The following is a 26185-nucleotide window of genomic DNA, read 5'->3' as shown; positions in this document are numbered from 1 at the left end:
GACGCCAATTGGACACATCAAGTGAAGCCAAGTCCTTCTCCACCTGATCTTTCCAACGCAGAGAAGGCCTTCTTCCTCTTAATCTGCAACCACCAGCTGGTACCGCATCGAATGATTTCGGAGCCGGAGCGTTTGTATCCACTTGGATGACATGAACTAAGCAGCGGAGCCATTGATTTTTTTCGCTGCGCTATGTCTATGTCATAATAAAAAGCATTAAAAGTATTGCTACCACATAACAGTTCGCCTTAACAAGAAAAATGTAGTGCTGACAAAGCAACGTTGGATTTAATGGAACTCTTTTATTTTATTCACAACTCGCTAGGTGCTGCTGAATCAAAAGCAGGTAATATTGCTGTAAATTAGAAAAAAGACATAATTTCATATTAACAGTCTCAATATCGTTTATTCTTCGGCTTCTTAAAATCTTGCTAAATATTATAAATAAACTACGAGTATCTTTACAAATGCCATTTGGTGCCTTAATTAAACAATAGTGCCTACTATTCCGCATTAATAGTAATTTGGAGAATTTCTTAAAAAAGTAAGAAATTTCGAAAATTCACTTAACATTAATATGTTATGCCATTTGTAACATAAATGTTTTCGAATTATCATACGCTGACGCTGGTTAATTACGGGTTTCCACATTTTCAAAATAGCCAACTTTCATAGGTGGCAACCCAGTCGGACACGAAGGTGTAATCCGGAAAGCTTTGAATGAATTTCTCATATTTGTCGGTGCGTGTTTGCGTTTGATGTACCCAATGGCCGGCTATGCCAATTTCCAAATTTTGTGTGCTCGAGTTGTCGGCGGTAGTCTGATATGTAAAGAAAATTAGAGATCAATATAAATAAAAAAAAAAATATATATATAAAAAATGATAAATTTAAGTGCCGTTTTCTCAACTAATTTCTACTACTAAAGCATCCTTTATCAGGCGGATGAACACCTTGTTAAACTCTCGAACCGATAAATTTACCGTTTTGTTGGTGTGTTCTTCAAAAATTGCGGTTACGATTAAAACGAGAAAAGCGACTTGTTTTGCTCATTGGCTTTACGAGTATTAACTTAAAAAAAATATATGGAAACATACATAATAAAAAAAAAAAATAATAATGAAATTTACTTCAGCCTTGCCACAATGTATCTGTACAATTTGTGTACAAAGTTTTCAGGCGACTGAGTAAACGAAAATAATTAAAGGTGACTTTAGAGTTAAAAATATTTTCTACCGAGAAAATAATGGATTTATTTTTCCCGAAACTAATATATTATCGACACTGACGAAGCCAAAAGGAAGGTAAATCATGGCTAGAGGACAATCGATTAAAGTTTGTCACAACAAGTTGGTCACAACAGAGCTAATCCTCCTAACCAACAGACGTATCCCATTAGAAGTAGATATACAAGTACTCGATGCCACTTTATCGACAAAAAGAGTGGTCAAATACCTAGGGCTGCAATTAGATACAAGGCTAACTTGCTGGGCGTACATAAATCAAGCTGCCACAAGAGCTGCCAAAATAAGCTCATGTCAAACCTTGGAGGTCCACCCAGAACAAGCGAAAACTTTTAATGGACACGACGAACTCGATTCTTTTATACGGATGCGAGATATGGGCAGATTCGCTAAGGGTGCCATGCCGGCGAAAAACTCTGCATTCTGTGGAACGCACCTGCGCTCTCAGAGTGGTCTCTATACAGAACAGTATCTGAAGCAGCGGTTTTAGAAGCACAAGAACGCAAACGGCTATGGGAGGCAAAAATCTCAGGAATCCCAGGACCACGTTTCTCCGGTATTAGAATTCAAACGCTCACACTTTGGCAGGCAAGATGGAACTCTGAACGGTACGGTAGATGGATAGCGAGACTAATACCCGATCTAAAAAAGTGGGTAGAAAGAAAGTACGGTGAGGTTAACTATTACGTCACACAGTTTTTGTCCGGACATGGGTCCTTTCGCAAGTATTTGTGGCGAATGTGAAAAGTGAAAAGTATGATGACTACTTTGGATTAAGTAGGCAATTGAGCAGTAAAGTCCTCTCTCCACGAACAAAACTAACACTCTACAAGGCTCTCATCATGCCCGCCCTAACGTATGGCGCCGAAGCGTGGACGATGACAACAGCCGATGAAACGACGCTTGGAGTGTTCGAGAGAAAGATTCTGCGTAAGATATTTGGACCTTTGCACGTTGGCAACGGCGAATATCGCAGGCGATGGAACGATGAGCTGTATGAGCTTTACGACGACATAGACATAGCGCAGCGAATAAAGATCCAGCGGCTACGTTGGCTGGGTCATGTCGTCCGAATGGATACAAACGCTCCGGCTTTGAAAGTATTCGATGCGGTACCAGTTGGTGGTAGCAGAGGAAGAGGAAGGCCTCCTCTGCGTTGGAGAGATCAGGTGGAGAAGGACTTGGCTTCATTTGGTGTGTTCAATTGGCGTCGGTTAGCACGAGAAAGAAACGACTGGCGCGCTTTGTTAAACTCGGACGAAATCGTGTAAACGGTTATCACGCCAATTAAGAAAAAGAAGAGTATGATTATACCGAGCACACCTTCTTTAAATGCGATAGGTGGAACATAGAGAGAACAGCTCTGCAACGAGCTATTGGTGTATTTACACCTGAAGAAATAATCGAGAAAATGATGATAGACGAAGAAAAATGGAATGCGAAAAAAGAAGCGTGAAATGGAAACTTATGCTGAGGAGCATTGAGCGTAAGTTTCTCACCTCGCCCTCTACCTCGAAGCAATGCGTAAGCAGTCCCGGGGTGGAGGGAAAAATCCAAAAGAAGAGGAGGGATATTTTTATTTCAATTACCACACACGTACTAGCGATGGTTACTATATGGTGCGAAGGCATTTGTAACCCAACCTCATCGCCAAAACAAAAAAAAAATATTTCATCGACTGAATTGATCAGTTGAGTAAACGCATTCAAAAAAAAAACTCAAATTACCTCCAAATCAATGAAGAAGTCCAAAGCGCTACTATCTTTGCCGTATGAGTAGTAAATAAAGAACGGTGGCTCCCAATTATCCCTCAACATTGTATCGTTGAAAGACCAATTCACAATTGTGGCAGACGCTTTTGGCCCAATAAAAATTCCCATATGATCTGGACCGCTTAGCGTAAAGTTGTAACGCTGTGTGTTCGACGTTTCCAAATCACTTTTGGATGTCAAAGTTAGTACTGGCTTTTCGCTTGGTAAATTCGCCTTTTCATCGATTGGTATCCAGTAGCTAGTTTCTCTGCAATGAATAAATATAAATAAATACTAGATTACATTTTTTATACCCAGGAGAGTTCGACGACCAACCTGGCTTTTTGCCAACGATGATTGTAAAATGGCATGCCGCAGAAGAGTTCGTCATTGCAAATATCGCTCACTTGGGACTTGACGCCGATGCTTTTGATAAGCTCTGCAGATGTTTTCATAATATTATTTTTTTTTTCAGTTTCTTTGCCAGCTAAGTGCACACTTACCATCCACTTCGTGAATGCGGCGATCCTGTGGGTACAAATAAATTCCCGAATCATTGACACGCGCAGTACCATCGGCATTATAGAGCACCCGGTTTGCATGCTGCAACATAGGTGATTTTATATGGTATAATTAAATAAGGAGTTAAGTGAACAACTGAAGTTCAACTCACCAGAAGCGCATAGCGTTGAGTAGCCACTTTGGCGGTGTAGGGGAAACCAGCTGGCGTCACAGCCAATATGATGAAGAGAATCGTGACGGCCAAAAAGCAAAATATGATTGTACGCGTCTTACGGAAGAACATGTAGAGCGGCATCTAAATGCGGGTTTGAGTAAATGAAATAATTTAATTTTATGAAAATTTTTGTAGGGAACAAGAAATGCAACTTACTAGAAAGCCTGCAAACATAAATGAAAAGAAGATTGCTAAGGCACCAATTTCCACGTCCGGATAGGAATTAGACCCCGAGCGACCCATCATCGGTATCATGGACATGTAAAGCTCATGCGTGATGTAGGTAAAGTATATGAAAGGCAATATTTGGCAAATTATAACAGCGATTGCGAACCAATAGGCTAAGAGAAGTTGGAAGATACAAAAATTTAATGCATAAGTTAAAGAAATTTTGGATTAATCATGTATGTATGTACTACTGTGGGCAAAAAGTAAGGTGAATTTATTTGTCAAACTTCGCGGGATTAAAATTTCGCTCTTGTTATTTTTTTCATGAGTTGGCAGCACTGTTAATAACATCTGGGCCAACTTTCATGTGAATGTAATTATCAGTAATATATTTACGCTTGTGTTTACCAAACGACCAAGAGTGCATTTTTCTATTTTTACAATGTCTGATTTGATTGAGCAGAGAAGTGCCATCAAATTTTGTATGCGGCAATTGGTGATTCGACCATGTCGCAGAAAAATGTTTACACGAGTAAGTGGTACAAAGACTTCAAAGAGGGTCGAGAACGTGTTGATGACTTGGAGCGCTCCGGACGACCATCAACGTCAACAGATGACCAACACGTCAATAAAGTGAAGGAGTTAGTGCTCAAAAATTGTCGGTTGACTGTTAAAGACCTTACTGATATGATCGGACTATCAGAAGGATCTGTGAAAACCATTTTGAAAGACCATTTGGGCCTACGAAAACTCTCAATTTCTTGGAAAAAAGTCGTCACGTTGATGTGTGTGAAACAATGCTTTCAGACTATGAGGACAAGCTCAAATGCATCATTACGGGAGATGAGACTTGGATTTATGCTTACGACCCTGAAACAACCGACCAATCAAGCGAATATCGTGCTAAAGGCGAGGCCAGACCGAAAAGAGCACATCAAAGTCGTTCAAAAATAAAGGTCATGATGACAGTTTTTCTCGATTTTCGTGGTGTGGTGCTCTATGCATTCCTTCCACCTGGCCAAACTGTTAATAAGGAATATTATTTGAGCGTTATGCGTCCTTTACGTGAAGCAATTCGTCTAAAAAGACCAGAATTATGGGCCAACAATTCTTGGTTTTTGCATCACGATAATGTACCGTCTCACACTGCACTCGTTCTTCGTGACCATTTCGCCAAAAATTCCACGCATATCGTTCCGCAACCACCGTATTCGCCTGATTTGGCTCCATGTGACTTCTGGCTATACCCAAAACTCAAGATACCACTCCGGGGAACGCGTTTCGAGTCGATTGAGGAGATAAAAGCTGAATCGAAGAAGGTGCTGATGGATATACCGGAAATGGACTATTTGGCATGCTTCGGGGATTGGAAAAATCGTTGGCATAAGTGTATTTCATCGCGAGGGGATTATTTTGAAGGGGATGAAATTGATTTACAAGAATAAATAAAGATTTTTCATTTTACAACCAAATTCACCTTACTTTTTGACCACAGGTACGCTATAGATTTTATACAGCAACCCAGGCGAATCTATTAAAGCTGATATAGGCAAATCAGCTGATTTGTTTTTTTGTTCTTTCACCATGTCCATGTAGCTGTCAGCCCAGAATGAAACAAGGCGAATTCATATTTTGTTTTCTAATTTTCCAATACTGTGCTTTGACAATCAAACGTAGAAAATATTGTTGTTGGTCTAGTGCTACCACCTTTAATGAATGTGTCTTGACAGCAACGGGGCATACGCAGTTTTTCACTTTATCCTCAATTTTATTTTGCAAGGAATTTAAAATTTTAAAGCATTATAGTTTCAAATCTTTGAAATAAACAGTGCGGCAGGAATTTTTGGGCCCAAACCAAACCAATTGCAAATGAAAGTACTCATGTAGAATAGTAACACCCCAACTGGGTTTTGGTCTACCGGGTCACAGTTTGTTTTACACTGTAATAAAGTTTCGCAATATTGATCAAATGTCCTATTAAATAATATGGTAAATGCAGTACAAATATTGGGTTTGCTTAAATTTCGTCTTAGAAAACTTTTAGTGAAATTCCATGATACATTTTTTTGTAGAACATTTTAACCCGTTGAATCCCACCGTTATGTTACTAAATATTTAATCCATTTTTTTTCAAAAAGTTCAAAAGCCCTCTTAAACTGGGTATTAAAGGGTTATTATGTTCTTCAAAAAAATTCCTTGGAACATTTCACTAGGGGTTGTCAAACACATTGAGCACCTATGGGTTAAACGTACTTGAAAAAAATTTATTGTAATAAATAAGTCCATATAAATATTGCTGTAATTTACGCCTAGAAATTAAATGCATAAAAAAGAACTTGCGCTTCAGAAATGAATTGCTTCGTTATCTTGCCGAATATTGCTGGATGTACTCAAATAATTTCGCATTTCTTCACTCCAATCAATCCCTACCTCTACTAAAGGGTGATCAGATTGGCGGTACTTTTCCATAGGGGTTTTTCGACAGATCACGGCGACTACTGTCAAACTAGACACATCATTTTTTTCAGCATTCATTGACATTTTATCCTGGACAGGCGTCTCAGCAAAACGCCGTTTACAAAAATTGTATTAGGAAAATCGACGCTTTGTGAAAAGTGCTCATCGCGCGCTCAGGCCAACAATTTTGTACAGCGATGAGACCCGTTTTTGACTTTATGGCTACGTCATTAAGCAAAATTGCCTTATTTGGGCTGAATAGCAACGCGAAGTCATTCAAGAACAGCCATTATATCCATTGAGTACAACCATTTCGTGCGTCCTATGAGCTGCCGTATTTCTTCAAAGACGAGGCTGTCGCCAATGTGACAGTGAATGGCGAACGCTATCGCGCCATGATAAAAGACTTTTTGATGCCGTGATACCGAAAATTGAAGTCCGTGATCTCCACAACATCCAGTTCGTGGTTCCAACAATACGGCGCTACTTGCCATACAGTTTGTGGGACAATATTAAGACAGCCACCATAAAATTGGATTCCAATAATTAATATTATAATTTCATCCATTTGCGCTTCTGTAGACTAGCCACATTCTTTGCAGAGAAAGGGAGCTTCTAAAATACAGTTCATCTGCTCCTGTACTTTGGTATGAATTTATGACATTTAATGGTTTAAAAAAGGCACAGTTTACCACTTGTAGGTCATCTATTGTATTTGTGGGATAATAAACACAAAAATACTTTTGTCTCCCTTTTGGAGACTAACCAAAATCTTTGAAGATGAAGAGCTTCACCAAAACTCACATTTCGGCAGCTTTCATTCTTATTGGACTGTTGGACTGGGTATCAGGGCAAAAAGGTTATGATGGCAACGAACAGGCGGACTGCCTTGCGAAATTAGGTGCTTGGATTCTCAAAATTGTTTGAAGCATAATCCTTTTGTGAGGTCACCGATTTCATTATTATTCGCGTTTTGTTAGACTGGGTATCAAAACATAAAGGTTATGATCACAACGAAAAGGTTCTTCTTTCTTCTTTCATAGCGTTACAACGCGGGATGCGTCAAAGCTTCCTTCAAAATGCTCCTCCAAAGCGGTCTATCTTGAGCTGTTGCTTCTTAGTTACGTATTCCCAGCTTCTTAAGATCGCGTTCCACTGCGTCTATCCAACGGTTCTTCGGTCTGCCTTTGGCCTTCACGCCATTAGCTTTCCTGTCAAGGCTTTCTTCACGGTACAGTCAACAGGCATACGGATCACATGAACTAGCCATCTTATGCGCTGCGCTTTAACAAAACGCACAGCTGTCTCGTTCTGAGTTATATCGTTCAGTTCCGAGTTCAATCGGATTCTATAGGTACCATCATCCATTCTTATTGGGCCAAAGATCTTTCTTAAAATTTTTCTTGCCAACGAACAGGTGCATTCTAAAAATTGTGTGTAGCAGAATCCTTTTGTGGGACCCCTGAAGCCCACATAAAGACATTTAGGAAATACTGTAAGGACAAGGAACTCACATGATATTGGATGAAGAGTTGTGGACAGAGGCAGGTAAGACAGTTTTATCCTTCCCTCCAAAAAAGCATTAAATAGGTTCTGAAACCTGGACAGAATGAGCTTACAAACTCTCATCGGATACCACAAGGGACATTGCAGTCTGCGTTATCATTTCAAGGAATTAGAATTAGTAGATAGTTGCTGTTTTCTCTGTTCCTGTTTTCTCTGCGAATGTGCAGCTCTCGCAAGACGTAGACTCGCACAGCTAAGTGGTGCGATTGTAAATCCATTAGTTATATGAGACTAAAAGTCTGAGGAAGTACTCAAATTTATCAGACACCTACAATTTTGTGCTTTCGGTCAAGCATAATGAACCAAATCAGAGATCGGCAGTGCATAATAGCCCAATAATAATAATAATAAAAGCCGAAGGTCTCAAGACGTTCTTTCCCACGACCTTTGAAACCCATCTATTGAATACCTAGCGTACCCTAGAAAGATACGCTAGTCTAGCCATATTGCAATATTAAACAGTGATAATTTCGTCAGCTTATTCTTACCTCTGCGATGCCATTTCGTAATCAAGTTTATGGTCAGGGCCACTATATCAAAGAACACAGCCAGCATGCACATGAAAGCCGAACGCACATTCAGCGCTGTAAGAATTATTGTTAGCAAAATTAGGATAAGACAATGCGAGTGCATGATGAGTTGAATGCGAAAGCCCAAGCTTAGGGGGTCCTGTAAAAGAGAAAATATTGTAGTTGAGTAATATTAAGCGAGAGTGGCAGATTGAAGCCGACATAACTCCAACTCCACTAAAGCGGAACTTTAGAAAATGTTGCAAGATTTTAGTTTACTCTACGCATACCTTTTTGGAGATGAATTAAATTGCGACTTTTCATCGCATGCCATATTTATTTGGCCAACTCACCTTCTTTGTACGTTCCAAAAATAATGCTGGAAATATACCCTTGCAGAAAAATAGTGGGCAAAAGTACAGACCGCCTATTAACCACGTACGAGAGAACCAGGACATAGAACATCCCACAATGTCCAAAAAACACGCTATACCCATTACCAAAAGCGCACCCACTGACAGTGAAAGTATTTGTACAGCAAAGGCGAGCGCATACCGACGACTGATCTCCAACCAGCTGAGGCCTGATCGGGCTGACATGAAGAAAAGCGAGACGCCTATGGCGCTGAATGCAGCCACACACACAACGCTGTTAACGATGATGCTGGTTTGCAGTGAATAATACAGGATGAACCAACCGATGAAATCGTAGAAAATAACCTTACCAGACACGTAATCCTAAAGAGAGAAGAAGAAGAAAAAATTGAATGAATATAAGTAGTGCAAGAAGAGTAGGCGTCAAAGAGCGAGAAAGAGTGACAGCAAGAGTTTGAGAGCATAATACGCCAATTTAAACGGGCAGGCTTTGTAATTCGATTGCAAGAAAATTTCAATGAAATTCACTCGGAAGTGAATTACAAAGACTGAACCCTGAATAGGCGATATTCTCACTAACCGTGGGATTCTCCATTTCTGGTGCATTAGCTATGGATCTCGCCAAACTTAGCAAATTATCGCCAGTATTCTGAAGCGAGCCTTTTGGCATGATATTGAAACGATCGTATTCTGTGTGATAAACGTAGCCATTGGTGATGTAGGCCATATCCACACCTAAAAAAAAATGTTATAAATTTTTACTTAGTAATTCTTGAGTATTTTTGAAATTTGCCTTTGTTGCTTACCAGGCACACCGCCGTAATCACGAAAAATGCGAAAATCTGTATCGGATGGTATAAAATCATTTTGAAAAAGCTCCTCGGCCAGTGTGTTTGCACTCGGATGTGGCACTCGGCGATAATAGTTCATGAGCCATGGATTACCTGGACCCGATTGAAAGAGCATTTCACGTCCTCCCGCACCAGCTGCATCCAAATTGATTAAAGCTCTACAGAAAAAAGTAAACGAAATAAGTATTGCATTCACCTATTAACTATCGACATATGTTTGTGTGTGTGAGTGCAACGGTCTACTGTCAATCCAACAACTTACTTGCAATTCGTGGCCCATTTATGTTGTGTAATGAAACCATGCGATGCTTGCAGTGGATTCTCTTCTGCGCCGTTAAATAGAAACACTATAGGATGCTCGAGAGGTCCATTAGACTTTGCGATGACGCGCAGCACTTCTAACATGGTGGACACCATCGAACCATCATCTCCAGCACCCGGACTACTGGGAGCGCTGTCAAAGTGCGCATTGATAAGCAAATAATTGGAGCTCGTATTGTTTTTAGCGCTCAATTTTGCTACCACATTCTGTACGCCCTGATACATATTCACCATGGTCCAGTGCACATATGCACCTGAGACCTCCTGTACGTCGATTTCGAGTTCGAAGTAATCGCTCATTTGTTCTATGACTTTGTTGATTTCGCCGACTAGAAACTCTACGGCCCGGACTTCGTTTGCTTCACTGCCTACTACTTTTGGACCGATACGTGCTAAGTTGATTAGAATCTCTTCGGCGCGTTCGGCTATAAACGAATCGGGATATGTGGGCTCATCTTTGCGCGTGAGCGGTGTGGGCAAGCGTCCAACTTGTGTGATGACTACACTCAAGTAAATGATCAACCAGAAAGCGGTGAAAATTGGTGCATAATACCAGTTGAGCTTTTTGGGCACCTCAAAGTCAACGTCGATGTGGTATTTGGATTTGAACTGGGGATGGAAAAAGGTGTGTAAGTGAATTTTTGATGAGTCATTTGAAAGTATGGAATTATTTTGTTAAAAAAAAAATAACACAAATTTTGTACAAAGAATGTGAATGCGAATTCATGAGAAAATGAAAACTCTGTAATTGACTATATTTGAGGTTATGTAAAACCACGTGTTACTTTTTAAAGACTTAAAAATATCTCGAAGTTCAATTATTTCTCTTCTAAACACATTTGATACTTAAAAAACTGTTAGAGATAACGTCGGTGTTTGTAATTATATTCTTCTCCATTTCGATACACGCAGTTTCGAGCACAAGAGCTCGAATTTTTTAATTTTTTAAAACAATTTCAATGTACTAACTCATCTATTACCACTAGACTTACATATAAAAACAATCGCTACTTGCAGCGGGGTGAGACTCAGAGACATAGAAAGCTGGACAACAAGGTCGTACGGTCACAGTAAGATCCTCCTACAGGAGCCCTCGCTGCTCAAAAACAGATTAGACTACACAGTCCCCGATCTTAACTTCAAGAACGACTTTACGTTATGTTTTCACCGAGAGACGAATGGAGCAAAGCGAAGGTGATTGGAAGATATGATATTGAAATTAACACTGACGATTCTAAGATGAACTCTTGTGTGGGAGCTAGCTTCCATTCGGAGCCACTCAACCTATCTTAGTCAATTCGACTTCCTGACTATGTCAGCGTTTTCCAGGCAGAACTTTTAGCGATCAGAGAAGCATGCAATTCACTAAAACTCTACAAGGGAGTTGGTGCAAGAGTAGCTAGCTATCTTTTCAGACAGTCAAGCAGCTATCAAGGCCTTAGACTCCAACTACATTTCATCCAAACTAGTCTTACAGTGTAGAGAGGAGCTGGAAATGTTTAGTCATTGGCTTGAAATTACTCTGATATGTGTTCCCTGTCATAGGAGCATCCGGTGTAATGAGATAGCTGATGAGCTAGCAAGGAACGGTTCGACATTATACATAGAGGCGGTGGCAATTTCCACCCCACGCAACACAATAAAAGCATCCATTGCTTCACACTATCATACTTTAGCCGAAAGAAGATGGAAGCAATTAACCACATGTATTACAACAAAAAACACATGGCAGTCGTACAAAATCTAAAGGACGAATCACCTGTTAGGATGTTCTTGACCAAACATTTTACGCATCACTGCAATCCTTACAGGCCATTGAAAGTAGGGGATCATACAGCCAGACCCAACCTCACCTTCAATCCCATCTGCAGAAGCTGTCAAGCGGAAGGGGTGAATGAAAGTCTTTCCCACTACTTATGTATGTCCAGGGCTAGCTAGGGCGCGACTTCGCTCCTCGGTAAGCCTTTATTACAGCAAATTAATGAGATCTCAGATATCGAGATAAAGAATTTGCTGCTATACTTGGACCTCACCAAATGGATCTGAATTAAAAGCAAAAAAAAAAAAACATCATCACACGAGGACAGTGGTAGTAAGACGGTGATGGTCACTAATTAGAATTATTTCAGTGCAAATACTCAACCACTTCAACAACAACAACAAATCAATTTCGTAAGGTTCGCTGTGCATGAGAACATGTGAATGGCCATACCCTTTTCAAGACGCTTTTGAATCATCACTGGTAAACGATACAGCACCATGTTAAACGAATTTCTAGTATCTGGAGTTGGCGGATATGGGGTTCCAGTTAGACGATGTGACCGTCTACGCAATGCTTGACAACATACAAATTTTGAGGAAAAGTTTTCCATATCGCTTGATTTTTCTTCTAATTGATTTTGGTAGGCCAGTGAGTTCGTCCCATCTGACGCCATCATATTACTTTCAGTGGTCCACTTAAAGGGGCTGGCCTGCGTAAATTTATTACGGGGTTTCTTGGCGCTCAAGAACAACACTCGCCAAGAAATCGACAATCTAGCAGCATAAGTTTGACGAACGTTAGGGAAAGTGTGATTAAAAGAATCGAAAATTGTATCTGAACATCGAAAACAACCGTTTGGTGCGACCTATGAGGTGGATGAATCATCGGCTCATATTTCTTCAAAGACGAGGCTAGCACCAATGTAACAGTAAATGGCGAACGCTTTCGCGCCATGATAAACGACTTTTTGATGTCGTGATACCGAAAATTGAAGCCCGTGATCTTCCCAACATCCATCCGCGGTTCCAACAAGATGGCGCTACTTGCCATACAGCCCTTGAAACAATGGATTTACTGTGTCGTCGTTTCGGTGGGCTATTCATCTATAAAGTCTAAATGCTTTGTGGATACACCAGCTTCGATTGAGGCATTCGGAAGCCAACATTACAAAATTTATTCACGAGATAGAGATCGAAGTCCTCCGAAGCGAGTCATTCAAACTTGGTGTTTACGGATAGCTGAATTATGGCGCAGTTGTGCCCAACATTTGAAAGGGATTATTTTTAAAAAATAAATGTCATGAATGATTTTGCACAAAAATAATAAAGATTTCCCAATCAAATTGAATGCTCGTTGTTTTATTTCAACTTAAAATCCGGTACCTCTAAATTGATCACCCGTTATTTCTATAACAATTGTATACGTATGTATACCATTTCTTCGACTCATCGACAGAAGTGCTTAATATTTATTTTCCAATTTTCTTATCAAATCATAAGCGATGACGATTGAGAATTACTCCCTCCTGGCATATAAAAATTTGCTCTAAACTAAATAAAATTCCTTTCGAACTTGTTATGACATGTCACATAGTTGTATTCGTCACAGTCGGACAATTTTTTTGCTAGATTCATGTGTACAGCCAGGATCAAAATAATAGATACGCTCTATTTTGACCAGTTTTGGTTGCTGCTTTTCATAACTACTTTTAGAAAAAGCAATTTTAAAGAATTCCGAATGGCGCAGAATTCTAGAGGGAATATTAAAAGCGGCCTTTTCTAAAAGAGAAGTGCAGTCAATAGAGCCAGTTATGGTGTTAATGACAATAAGCAAGCTAAAATGGATCTTCTGTCTTCAAGTGTAGGACGACTAATTAGTGCTTAGCTCCTCCCTTTCGAACGCAAATCGCGAACAGACAAACAACACATGTTCAGCGTCTTCTGCAGTTGGTGCACAATGAGAACAGTACGGGTCGTCTTCGACCCTAGATAAATAAGATTTAAAGCATGTCCTGTCAGTATTTGGGTTAGATAGTAGTCTAGCTGTCCATATTTACGGTTAACTTATTTCAAAATTATGGGAATCAAGCGGTGCGTCTAGCGTCCGTTGAGGGACGAACTCCATTCTTCCTGCCATGAACGTAAGGTACGCTCTCTTGCTTCCTTGCGTATTGTCACCTGCTCTGAAGTAGCTTGGTTTTTGTAAATTTTAGCATACTCTTTTGCCATTAAATTGATTGGGAGTAGTCCTGATATAAACATAATGGCGTCTTCTGATACCGTCCGAAACGCGGAGCACACCCTGTTGGCACTCAATCGGTACACTGATTTCATACACTTAACATATGGGCTGTAATTTGTGATGAGACAACAGTGTTAAGTAGTCTTCTGCAGTTTGGCCTGGGGCCTCTGATGTCATCATTAATCGCGTTAGACAGTTACTGCTTCTGCTGCCCTGCTACTCGCGTAAGGCAAGTGCTCTTTGAAATTAAGTCTACGGTCAATTATTACGTCCAGGTACTTAATGTATGGCTTCGATTCTACGCCATGATCGCCCACCATTTCAGCTTGGTCACATGGTTCTTTGGTTTCACGGAGTAATTTAGCCACGACCAAAACAGCAATGTCATCAGCAAATCCTACAATTTTTGACCGAGAGATTTAAGTGTGTACGGGTTCGTGAACGCTTGACAGTTTCGGCGGATAAAAGCTCACATCGAATACGAGCGCGAAAGAATACAATCGGCATGGCTATTATATGTCAGCTGGGAATCAAATCCAACACCAAGGTCCTTCGTTTTCCGTTCACAGATTGTAAGATGGAGCCCGCAATACTATAAGAAATATAAATGATTTTTTCGGCACCATTCATCGACTCTTTAAAGTATACGTCCGTTGGAAGGTTGGCTAACTCGCGTAAATCTGTGATGGTTGCAAATATTTTAAGATCATCAGCGCAAACCCAGAAATTCGCAAAATTGAAGCATGAGCTAATATGCCTGAAGACGTTACCTTGGGGGACATCTGGGGACGCAATAAATGATATTGAAACAACGTTGCCAACAGCAACAAAGCAATCCCTATCAGTGATAATAGTTATTCCGAGACAAGAATGTTGAATGAAAACCAAAAGAAGCCAATTTCAGCAAAAGCAAATGATATGATACTGTGTCGAAAGCTTGCGAAAATTCAGTGTAGATAGTATCCTACATGAGACTTATTTTCAAAAGCAGAGAAGCAGTAATCACCGACATTTGTCTCTCCAGCTAAGATGGGCTCAGAGGCCAACTTTTTTGGCTCGGAGCCCATTCTGCCACTCCCTTCTGCAGCCATCAAAGCCACGGTTAGCAACAATCGGGTTACTTCAACCCACAAGCGAGCTTGGCAGGCTTAGAGAGGCTGCAAATAGACAAAACTGATGTTATTTGTTATGTCCGACCGACTGTCGCAGATCCTCTTGTCATTAAGCAGAATGGACTGTGGGCAGCTGGTTGGGCTGATGATGGGCTACTTCCCTTTCTATGGGCAAATCACAGAAAAGGTAGGCATCTCAGACAGTGCACTCTGCCCAGCATGTGGAGAGGAAGATGAGACGGCGGACTACTTGTACTTTCTGTGCGTCTGCCCCGCCTTCGCTCAAATCAGGATTGAGGTTTTTGGCACTGACGTGATGTGTTAAGAAGCGATCACCTTGGCTCTTTGCCACCACAAGATCTACTCAAATTTCTTCGGAGGTCGGGTAGTTTTAAAGAAAATTAAAAAGGGAACCCGAGTGCAGTACAATGGTCTTAATGTTTTCTGAGTGCTGGGTTTGCTAGTTTGCCCCGACTAAAAGCAAAAAATTCTGAAAATAGCCAGATTGTGGCCGCTGAGCGCTTGGAGACGAACCCATGTTGGCTGGGAGAAACAAGATTTATAAAAAGATTTGCAAGATTTATAAAAATGCAAGTTTTAAAACAAAATGTTGTGAATTCGTTATATGGGGGAAAGGCTCAACGCCGTCGGGGGGAAGAAATAAGCAAAAATCAACGAGAATTTTGAGGTATTTCAAACTTGCACTTTATTATATTAAAATTTAATGGAGCATAAAACTGCTTATCTCAGTTTTTTTTAAATGCTGATTGAAAAATTTTCAATTTTGAAGAAAATTTGTCGAATTTTTATAAGCTTTCTAAAAAGTTTGAAACTTTTATTTATATGATATTTGTTGTAGAATAATTTATATTTCTGTAAAAAATTAATAAAAATCAAAAAATAAAAAAAGAAAACTAGTCGAAACAGGTCAAAATAGCGCGTATCTATTATTTTGACCAAGGTTGTACTTATATGCCTACAGCTACAGATCCACGTGTCATAATAAAATAAGCGCAAGCACAGCAACAAAAATGAATAATTAGTAATTGAGGCAATTAAACGTTTAGATGATTAATTAATTGCTTGTTTGATTAGATTAACGGGTGCCAGTGACATTTGGTTTGTATGCGCCATTTACTATCGTAGAAGCACGCCGCAACGTGCCGAAAACGCGAGTACCAATGAAGTGGACAAACTCGGCGACGGAGATACGGCAAAGTTTTGTAACTACGCGGGTAGGTCGATGGGTAGGTGCAAATTGAAAAAAGTTTTGCTTTCCATTTGATTAGTTCGATCCACTTCATTTGACGTTTCCGCAAATGCTTTAAATGTCATGAAATTTTAATATTGCATTTATCGGCGCGTATGTTCGAGCATTGTCCTGCTAGAATAGAGATTTTTCCTTTTCAATTTTGTTTTAAATCGACGTCGACTTAATCCAGTTGCGTATAAGTGCGCTGGTGATGATTTTACAAGGCGGCGCAAAAGTTGTTAATTGGTGTTCTATGGTTGTAGTTTTTTATAGATGAAAAAAATTGGTTATACTTTTGGATTCTCTTTATTTGATGTCTTCTTAATTGGCTTTCTTCAAAAGAAAAATTCTATATGCGCCAATTGATGGCCGTACGAGCCCGACTTATTGCATTTTCCACAATTTCCAGCGATTAATTTTGGCGTTCTGTCATTCTTGACGGATGATCTCTTTGAGGGCTCGAAATTGTGAGCCTTGTTTACATAGGCTCGTTATTTCAAAAAGTTTGGCGATTGACCCTGACACGCCAATAGCACTGCGGAGTTTTTCAGTATTCCTGTGGAGTATAACGATCCATGACTTATTGAAGGGTATTTTGCATCTGTTTACTTCACAAATGTCGAAGCAGAGTCGTCATTTGACTTATTCTCCGCAGGGGGCTTATATATATATAATTCGCGCGTACACGCTTTTTGCGTGTTTGGCCGAGCTCCTCCTCCTATTCGTGGCTTGCGTCTTGATGGTGTTCCACAAATGGAGGGACCTTAAGTTTCAAGCCGACTCCGAGCGGTAGATATTTTTTATGAGGAGCTTCTGCCATGAAGAAATATACTCGGAGGTGTGCCATTGCCTGCCGAGGGGCGACCGCTATCAGAAAAAACTTTTTCTTAATTTTGGTGTTTCACCGAGATTCGAACCTGCGTTCTCTTTGAACTCCGAATGGTAGTCACGCACTAACACATTCGGCTACGGCGGCCGCCGAGGACTTAGTTTTTGTAAAATTCAAAACTTTATTTAAGATGTTTCGATTTATCCGATGTGGGTCAAATAGGCACCGTTTTGTTGTATGATTTGTTGAAGAAGTCTTGGTCCTCATTGGCGAAAAACTCTAGTAATCGATTCTCCAATCTTCTCTTGAAAAAGGTGGTAATCGCTTGGTGCCAAGTCCGAAGTATATGGTGGATGCATTACAACTTCCCAACCAACTCCCGGAGTTTTTGGTGAATCACTACAGACGAATTTGGCCTTGCGTTGTTCTGATGGAAACCAACATCTCTGGTCAATAGGTAACTTCGAACGTTGTTGACAGTTGTTGACAGTATAAATCTCAATTTAGTGTTTGGCCATACGGAGTAACAGTAAAACCTTCCTGGCTGTTGGTCCTGGTTTGACCACCGTTTGAGCTGCTTCATCACTCTATGACCACGATCGTTTTCACACAATATTGTCGTGTGTGACCCCTTTTTCATATCACGAGGACATAAACCAGCCGGGCAGGGGTACCTTCCCCATTAAGGAACCGGATATTCCAGATCCCAATCTTAGTCCTCAGTGCGTTTGCGAGGGTCGCCATCAGTATAGGAAGTTCTCATCCGAGCCTTTGTATATTATATTTTTTCATTGGGGAGATTTTTAAGTGGCAGGTCACAAACCCAGCGTACAATCAGTTATCTTGGGATGCTTCGACTTCACACGTTGGCTCACTCCTGAACGGGTGCTCGGGAGCTACCTAGAGGATACTTGGGCTAATCGCGGAAGTTGTAAGCTGCTTGAACCCTATGCAGAAGAATCGTCCTGGCCACTCCCATGTGAATGGCGATCAGTAACTTTCCCTACTTGCATGGACTTCCACACATGGAACCATCCTCCAGGATCAAGTCCACGTATGACGCAGAAGCGTGGACGATGACAACATCCGATGAAGCGACGTTTGGAGTGTTTGAGAGAAAGATTCTGGGCAAAATTTTTGGATTTTTGCACGTTGGCAACGGCGAATATCGCAGGCGATGGAACGATAAGCTGTATGAGCTTTACGCCGATATAGACATTGCGTAGTGAATAAAAATCCAGCGGCTTCGCTGGCTGGGTCATGTCGTCCGAATGGATACAAGCGCTCCGGCTTTGAAAGTATTCGATGCGGTACCAGCTGGTGGTAGCAGAGGAAGAGGAAGATCTCCTCTGCTTTGGAAATATCAGGTGGAGAAGGACTTGGCTTCACTTGGTGTGTCCAATTGGCGCCGGTTAGCACGAGAAAGAAACAACTGGCGCACTTTGTTAAACTCGGCCAATGTCGCGTAAGCGGTTATCGCGCCAATTAAGGAGAAGTGTATCCATTTTTTATCTCCAGTCACCACCTGTGGGTGCTTCTTTCTTCGACAGCCTGGGGCAGTGTGCCAACCTAAATCCCAACAATCTTCTCCATTATATCAACAGCTCTATCTGGTAGATATCTTCCTGTTGGAGGTCTCTCTGCTACTTGAGGAGAGCCAAACTGGCACTTCAACAATTTCACCTACCTACCATTCGTTGCGCAAATGGCTTAAAACTCTTTTATGGTCGATCTTTACTCCTGAGCGATAGCTCCTTATCCGTTGATTTTGGGCGACCAGAATTTTCGACTTTATTGTGCGGATACGACCGCACAGTAACTGAGTGGATGATTCCAATCGATTTTTGAATAGTTTCAATAATTTTTCTCAAAATTTTGTTCGCTTTGTGTGTTGGGTTTCTCGCTTGAAAAGTTGTGTTTAATCAGTACAAAAAAAACATTTTTTTTTTTTAATTTTTACGAAAATCCTTCTAAGCATAAAAAGTTAAGTTCCACGTCGCCTCTTCTCAACTGCAGCTACTTATTGAACCTCCCTCGTACTTATTTTATATGAGTCAACGTCTGTGATTACCTGAGCTAAAATTAACTTGTCACGGTGACGTTTAGGTACTACTAACCTCGGTTTCTTAGAAGCAACGTCGTCTAGTCGGCAACACCTTTGAAGATGGCTGGTGAAATTAATAAGAGCTGGATAATCGTGTGCTTGTACACAGATACATACATACAAATATTATATTTAAGTATATGTATTTTCTATTGGGAAATTATAGCAAGAAAAATATGCTGTTCACATGTGAAATAACAGTAGCAGCTCATTAGCCGGTTGGCCCGTTTGAAAATATAAAAATTGCTCTTGTAAGATGTATATACCCAATGGTAAAAAATGCGTAGCACAGTCAAAAGAACTAAAAAAAATGATTAAGTATGAACGCGAATTTGTAGTCACTTTAATTGGAAAAATTGAATGGATTAAAAATTTATATACCCTTAATTTGAGTAAAAATTGAAAGCTGAATTTTTTCAAATTTTTTAGAAAGTTTAAAACTAAAAAAAAAATTAAATAAATAGTCAAACCTTCCTAATAAATATGTCGCGCTGCTATTATTTTGCACACAGGTGTATTTTAAATATTGTGCACGTGCAGCCATTATATCTAAGCTCTCAATTTACAACCTATTCTGTAGAAGGAATTGTAAGTGATTTGTACATATCACTACATGGGAACCAACCTTACTTAAAATTGATGAAATATAAAGTAATCTTTTATCACAATAAGTAAAGCTCACTGCATTTTACTGGGAACTAGCATTTCAAAAAAAAACTCGCATGGTGACTCTTTTAGTATTTATTTGGCGTCTAGTTCTAGAGGGATTTTGCGAACGATAGAAGTGGCGGTAAATTTTTCAGTTGAAGTGTCGACAGACAAACGATTGTTATTCGATATTTGTGTGGGTATTTTTCTTTAAAAGTTGCTTAGTGTGCACACTCATACATATATAAATATACATATCATAAATACATTTTAATTTATGATATTTATTATATTTACAATATCTATTCAATTCAAGGAATATTTTCTTTAGATATTGGTAAATAAAATGCGTCTAAGGAAGGGTAGGCAACTTGCAGCTCACGAGCCATGGGCGGCTGTTTAGATGTGAAGTTGCGGCTCTTTAGTGCCATGCGCAAATATTATTTATTTTATCAAAACAAAAAAAAAAAACAAAAACAAAAGCATTTAAAAATCCTTCTGAATCGATTAACGCGGATTAGGCGCCAATTCTATCTCTCAGCCACTTGTACTCGCTGACTGTAAATAATTCTTAAGGCGTTATACCTGTGGGCAAAAAGTAAGGTGAATTTATTTGTCAGTTATTTTTTTCATGAGTTGGCAGCACTGTTAATAACATCTGGGCCAACTTTCATGTGAATGTCATTATGAGTAATATATTTACGCTTGTGTTTACCAAACGACCAAGAGTGCATTTTTCGACTTTTACAATGTCTGATTTGATTGAGCAGAGAAGTGCCATCAAAATTTGTTTGCGGAATGAAATTTCGGCTGCGGAAACGTTTAGCATGCTGCAGAAGGCATTTGGTGATTCGACCATGTCGCAGAAAAATGTTTATAAGTAGTACAAAGACTTCAAAGAGGGTCGAGAACGTGTTGATGACTTGGGGCGCCCCGGACAACCATCGACGTCAACAGATGACCAACACGTCAATAAAGTGAAGGAGTTAGTGCTCAAAAATCGTCGGTTGACTGTTAAAGACCTTACTGATATGATCGGAATATCAGAAGGATCTGTGAAAACCATTTTGAAAGACCATTTGGGCCTACGAAAAGTCAAATCTGGTTTGGTACCGAAAACTCTCAATTTCTTGGAAAAAAGTCATCGCGTTGATGTGTGTGAAACATTGCTTTCAGACTATCAGGACAAGCTCAAATGCATCATTACGGGAGATGAGACTTGGATTTATGCTTACGACCCTGAAACAACCGACCAACCGACCAATCAAGCGAATATCGTGCTAAAGGCGAGGCCAGACCGAAAAGAGCACGTCAAAGTTGTTCAAAAATAAAGGCCATGATGACAGTTTTTTTCGATTTTCGTGGTGTGGTGCTCTATGAATTCCTTCCACCTGGCCAAACTGTTAATAAGGAATATTATTTGTGCGTTTTGCGTCGTTTACGTGAAGCAATTCGTCTAAAAAGACCAGAATTATGGGCCAAGAACTCTTGGTTTTTGCATCACGATAATGCACCGTCTCACATTGCACTCGTTCTTCGTGACCATTTTGCCATAAATTCCACATATATCGCTCCGCAGCCACCGTATTCGTTTGATTTGGCTCCGTGTGACTTCTGGCTATTCCCAAAACTCAAGAGACCACTCCGGAGAACGCGTTTCGAGTCGATTGAGGAGATAAAAGCTGAATCGAAGAAGGTGCTGATGGATATACCGGAAATGGACTATTTGGCATGCTTCGGGGATTGGAAAAATCGTTGGCATAAGTGTATTTCATCGAGAGTGGATTATTTTGAAGGGGATGAAATTGATTTACAAGAATAAATAAAGATTTTTCATTTTACAACCAAATTAACCTTACTTTTTGCCCACAGAGTATGATTACAATTTTCAAAAAATCGATTTTTTTTCTTAATGTACATATATTTAGGATTACACACAGAAAATTTAATATCGTTCCGGTGAATATTTTCGAGGTTGCACGCAAATTTGAAAAGGCTTTTCAGAGAGCTTGAGGCAAACTTTAAACTTTTCTCAAAATAGTGTTTTCAAAGTCGGTGACCAACTTACGGCTAACCGATTAGTCTCAAATTTTAACACGAGCTTCCTAAATATATTTTTTAGTAATTAATCCAAGATTTTTTCTCACCGATAAATTTTTTTTATAAACAATTTAAGGCCGAAATTTTGATCAAAAATCGATTTTTTTTTAGAGAAACCCCCAAAAAAATGTATTTCCCTTATTCCTTCGACTAATTAATAAATTTAACATTACTTTAACGAAATCTGTTTGGTTTTTTAATTTCAGAGGATCCAGTTCAGACATATAGTGGTCACCGCAAAACGTCTTTTTCTAGAGGAGCTCCCGGAGATCAGCTGTAATGCTTTTCCAAATAAATATTTTTACAATACTAAGTCTTAAAATACAGTCAAAAGATAACATAATGAGTGTAAAAATTTTTAGATCAATAAAATTTAAAAGTTTTCTCAGAAAAAATTCTCGAAAATTCGCTTTTTTTCCGGCTTCTTAGGAGTAGAAACTTAGTATTCCGCCCTCCTTCTTCATAATAAAGTGCGATGACTTTCCAAAGGTTAAGTGTTGAAACGTTTTGCTTTGTGCTTAAATGAAATATTTACATTTCTAATGGAAAAGGTATTAATCACCTTGAATTAGAGAACGACAATGGGTTGCAAAAATGTTACTTTATGGTGGGTATCACAACGAAATTAAACGAGCAGAATCTAAACGAGGTGGAAGAATTCGTTTATTTTGAAGAAAAATTAATTCTTTCTGCAAAACATACTCAGAGCGGTAAATTACTTCAGTTTCAATTTCTGAAGCAATATTGCGATAGAACCAGTCTAACTGATGACACAAATTACTTCAGCGAGTTATAAAAAAAAGTTAGAGATGAATTTGCTGAATGATTTGAGCAATTCAAAACCAATAAAACCACTCACAATAAATCCTCTCAACACAAATAGTAATGAAATCCAGGTTGAGCTATTTAGAATTGATATTGGATCTTTAAAGTGCGTTCTGGCACTCCTCAACTAGCACTAAAGCGCGGCTTTGACACCATTATGAGACCCCAACAGGCAGATATCTACAGCCAGCCAGAGCTGTTGATATAATGGAGAAGATCTATGGAATTTTGGTTGGCGCACTGCCCAGGTAGTCGAAGAAAAGAGCACCCAGCTCGGACATTTACAGAGAAAATGCTCAACAGTCTCCTTCTCTGAAAGGTCCCCACAGCTTCTGGTAATCCTAGCATTTTCGTGTGTGTGTCGATCGTCCAGTGACCGGTAAACACAGCTACGAGTTTGGAAATTGAATGGCGCGGAGTCCCCGGGATTTTCTGAGTCCTCCGTATATTGTACTGGGGCCAAAGCGTTTTCGAAATAGTAAATGAAGAAATGGAGCTCCATCTTTTCTGCGCTTTCCTGAGAAATACATAATTTGTGTAGTTCCTCTTTAACAACTGTCAGGGGTATGCCCATAACCGGATGGGTGGTCTCTGAGACCAATTCAGTCGACCCATTCCTGGCAAGCTCATCAGCGATTTCATTTCCCTCTATGTTCCTATGTCCATGACCGCTGGAAAAAGGAAGAAGTGGCTTTGGATTAAAGGATACGACCAAAAGTGGCGTTTAACCTTCGTATTAACCGCTTCAAGCTAATGACGAATTTCATAAGGTGTCTGATATCCAAACCCGCAATATTCGTAGGTGTAACGAAAAAGTGAGTATCCAGATGTCTAAGCCCTTGCACGACGTGAGCAGGGCAGCTGAGAAGATGAAGCCACCTCGTCCTCCAGACAGCTTGAGCAGAAAGGACTTGAAGCACTCCCAATCCTCGCCGCATGGACACCTTACGGATAATGTCCGGTAAGGATATCTACCAAATTTGAGAGCTGTGGCTTTGTTAGTCTTAGAAGTTCCCGATCTACTCGTAACCAGAAGGATATCACGACGTTGCATGTTTGCGCACTAGTCTAGCGCTCGTACAGTTGACGCGAGGTCCATCTTTACCGGAGCAGACCACAAGTTCTCAAGCGCACACTAATCCTCTCAAACCCGTCTCTAGGGTGCCCTGTCTAGTTAGCTCATCAGCCCCTTCATGCCGCTGTGACCGGGAACCCAAAAGAGTCTAATATCGAAGTATTCGGCTGCAATCGAGAGAGAATTCAGGCATTTCCGGACTAATTTCGAACGCACAAACAACGAGCCCAAGGCTCTAATTGCCGCTTGGCAGTGGGCGTAGATATTTATACCCTTTGCAGTGATTGCAGAAGTAAGCAACCAATCTACAGCTTCCTTGATTGCGGCTACTTCCGCTTGGAAAACATTACAGTGTTCCGGAAGCTTAACATTTGAGCTTGATGGGGAGCTTCTTCCCTCCGTCCAGCTTCCAACCATCCGGAAAACATGTTTGCCATGCTATGCCGCTAAGTTTTACACCCTGCCCACTCCTTCCTTGAGGGAATATGAATGGAAAAAGTTCCGCTTGGACCTAGCAGACCTTTTGAGTGATAAAATTTTGTGTCAAATATGATTGACGTACGACGCTATTTACAAAAATTATAAGTCTTCCGATAGGGTGATTAATTTTGTGCCACCTACAGTAATTATTGATTATAAAAAGCGGACGTTTATCATTTGTCATAACTTCAGGCAGAGTGTTTAAAAGAATATTTGAATGTTTAGATGCTCTTTTATTTACTTACACCCATTTTTACTGCGGCTCACTTATTTGCTTGTAGTCTCACAGTCAACTGGCAATCCTCTTGCGAATTCCACAAATCTTCACAAAATCAATATTCAGCACTATTTTGATTTATACGCACTTTATCACAGGTATAAACATACATTCATAGGTATGCCAGTATGTATGTATAAGCAATCACTCAGTCTCACTCTACACAATAATCTCCCGTATATTCCTTTTTGTTGTTGTTATGCAACACAAAAGACCTGAGATCCTGCACGATCTACAGGCTTTCAAATTAATCGAATTTCGTTACTTGATTTTCCTTTCTTTCGCGTAGCTCAATAGTTAACGTCTTTCATTCGCGAACCTTCACGCCAAATTGAAGTTTTGATTCATGGCCGCACGCTCAAATATCAATTCGAGAAAAGTACACAAATATGTTCATAAATGTGCGCGTACATAAACTACCACACAACATTCGAGTTACTACATAGGTACAACAATTTAGGGTTAACGTTGGATTTTTGCGATTATAAACAATTATCGAAATTTTTTTATATCTGAAATGATAAAACCCAGCCAATTAAGAATGTTCGAATCCATGTTTCGAATTTCATAGTTCTATTTCTAAATTTGTATTGACGATTCGATTAAATATTACATTTGCGTATTGTTGTTTTGATTGCCGTACTGATTGGTTTATAATTATTATTTTATATGTACTTAAGTGTAGTGTATTGATTGTTCAAACATAAGTGAACTTGTGGAATGCCACAGTCATATAAAAACGGCTATAACAGGTGGATGATTATATGATTATGCCCATGTGTATGTATGTATATCCTAGGTTGTTCAGTAAGTTTTGTGGTTCGATAAGAAAAACATAATTTTATGCTTTGAAGTACACTTTATTATTCAGTACAGCCGCCCCGAACATCAGTACACTTCTTCAAACGAGATTCCAATTTATGAGTTCTATCCTTGAAGTGAGCATCTGGAAGAGTTGTAAAATATGCTTCTAAAGCTGTTATGACCTCATGATTTGATGAAAAACGCTTTCTGCGCATGCATTTTTTTAGGTCTGGAAACAGGTAGAAATTGCTAGCTGCCAAATCTGGTGAAGACGGTGGACGCTGTCATGTGTCGAACCTTAAGACATGTATTGGGTTGGGGAATAAGTTCATGGCGTTTTCATAATTTGTTTCATTTTACAACGTATTGTTTGCTGTTCGATAGAATTCCTTCAGCTCCACAAAACTATGTTAATTGTATTTTTGAGTTATTTAATTTTTTATTAGTTTTAAGGCTTAGAAATGGAATACCCAGGAGGCAAAAATCAACACAAAACTATGTTAATTGTATTTTTGAGTTATTTAATCTTTTCTCAGTTTTAAGGCTTAGAAATGGAATACCCAGGAGGGAAAAATCAACATTTTCGACACCTGCTCTTCTTTGCTTTTCATCGAGATCAAAAAGCTGCCGAAGCAACCCGGGACAGCCCACGACATTTGCGACGTGTATGGAGAAGGTGTCACGGGCAAGTCTACAGCA

At 39.8% G+C, this 26185-nt stretch overlaps 1 protein-coding gene across 2 annotated transcripts in view; it reads right to left on the bottom strand.

Moving 5' to 3' along the window:
• Positions 1 to 379: 379 nt before the first annotated feature.
• The window catches only part of LOC129245630 (endoplasmic reticulum metallopeptidase 1), a 34979-nt gene continuing 9173 nt past the window's right edge, over positions 380 to 26185 (bottom strand). The window contains exons 2-13 of one of the 2 annotated variants that reach the window (XM_054883918.1): positions 24651 to 25194; positions 9919 to 10586; positions 9612 to 9814; positions 9386 to 9540; positions 8785 to 9168; positions 8411 to 8591; positions 3888 to 4072; positions 3669 to 3812; positions 3499 to 3598; positions 3332 to 3434; positions 2972 to 3263; positions 380 to 821 (exon numbers count right to left, since the gene is read on the bottom strand). In XM_054883918.1, the coding sequence (XP_054739893.1) occupies positions 654 to 821; positions 2972 to 3263; positions 3332 to 3434; positions 3499 to 3598; positions 3669 to 3812; positions 3888 to 4072; positions 8411 to 8591; positions 8785 to 9168; positions 9386 to 9540; positions 9612 to 9814; positions 9919 to 10586; positions 24651 to 24656 (2589 nt within the window). In that variant the 5' untranslated portion in view covers positions 24657 to 25194 and the 3' untranslated portion in view covers positions 380 to 653. Of the gene's footprint in view, positions 822 to 2971; positions 3264 to 3331; positions 3435 to 3498; positions 3599 to 3668; positions 3813 to 3887; positions 4073 to 8410; positions 8592 to 8784; positions 9169 to 9385; positions 9541 to 9611; positions 9815 to 9918; positions 10587 to 24650; positions 25273 to 26185 lie in introns of those variants that run through there. The other variant, XM_054883917.1, reaches the window with a different exon arrangement.

This window comes from Anastrepha obliqua, chromosome 4 (genome assembly GCF_027943255.1).
Source record: "Anastrepha obliqua isolate idAnaObli1 chromosome 4, idAnaObli1_1.0, whole genome shotgun sequence".
Taxonomy (NCBI): Eukaryota; Metazoa; Arthropoda; class Insecta; order Diptera; family Tephritidae; genus Anastrepha; species Anastrepha obliqua.
This window is presented reverse-complemented; position numbering and strand designations above follow the sequence as displayed.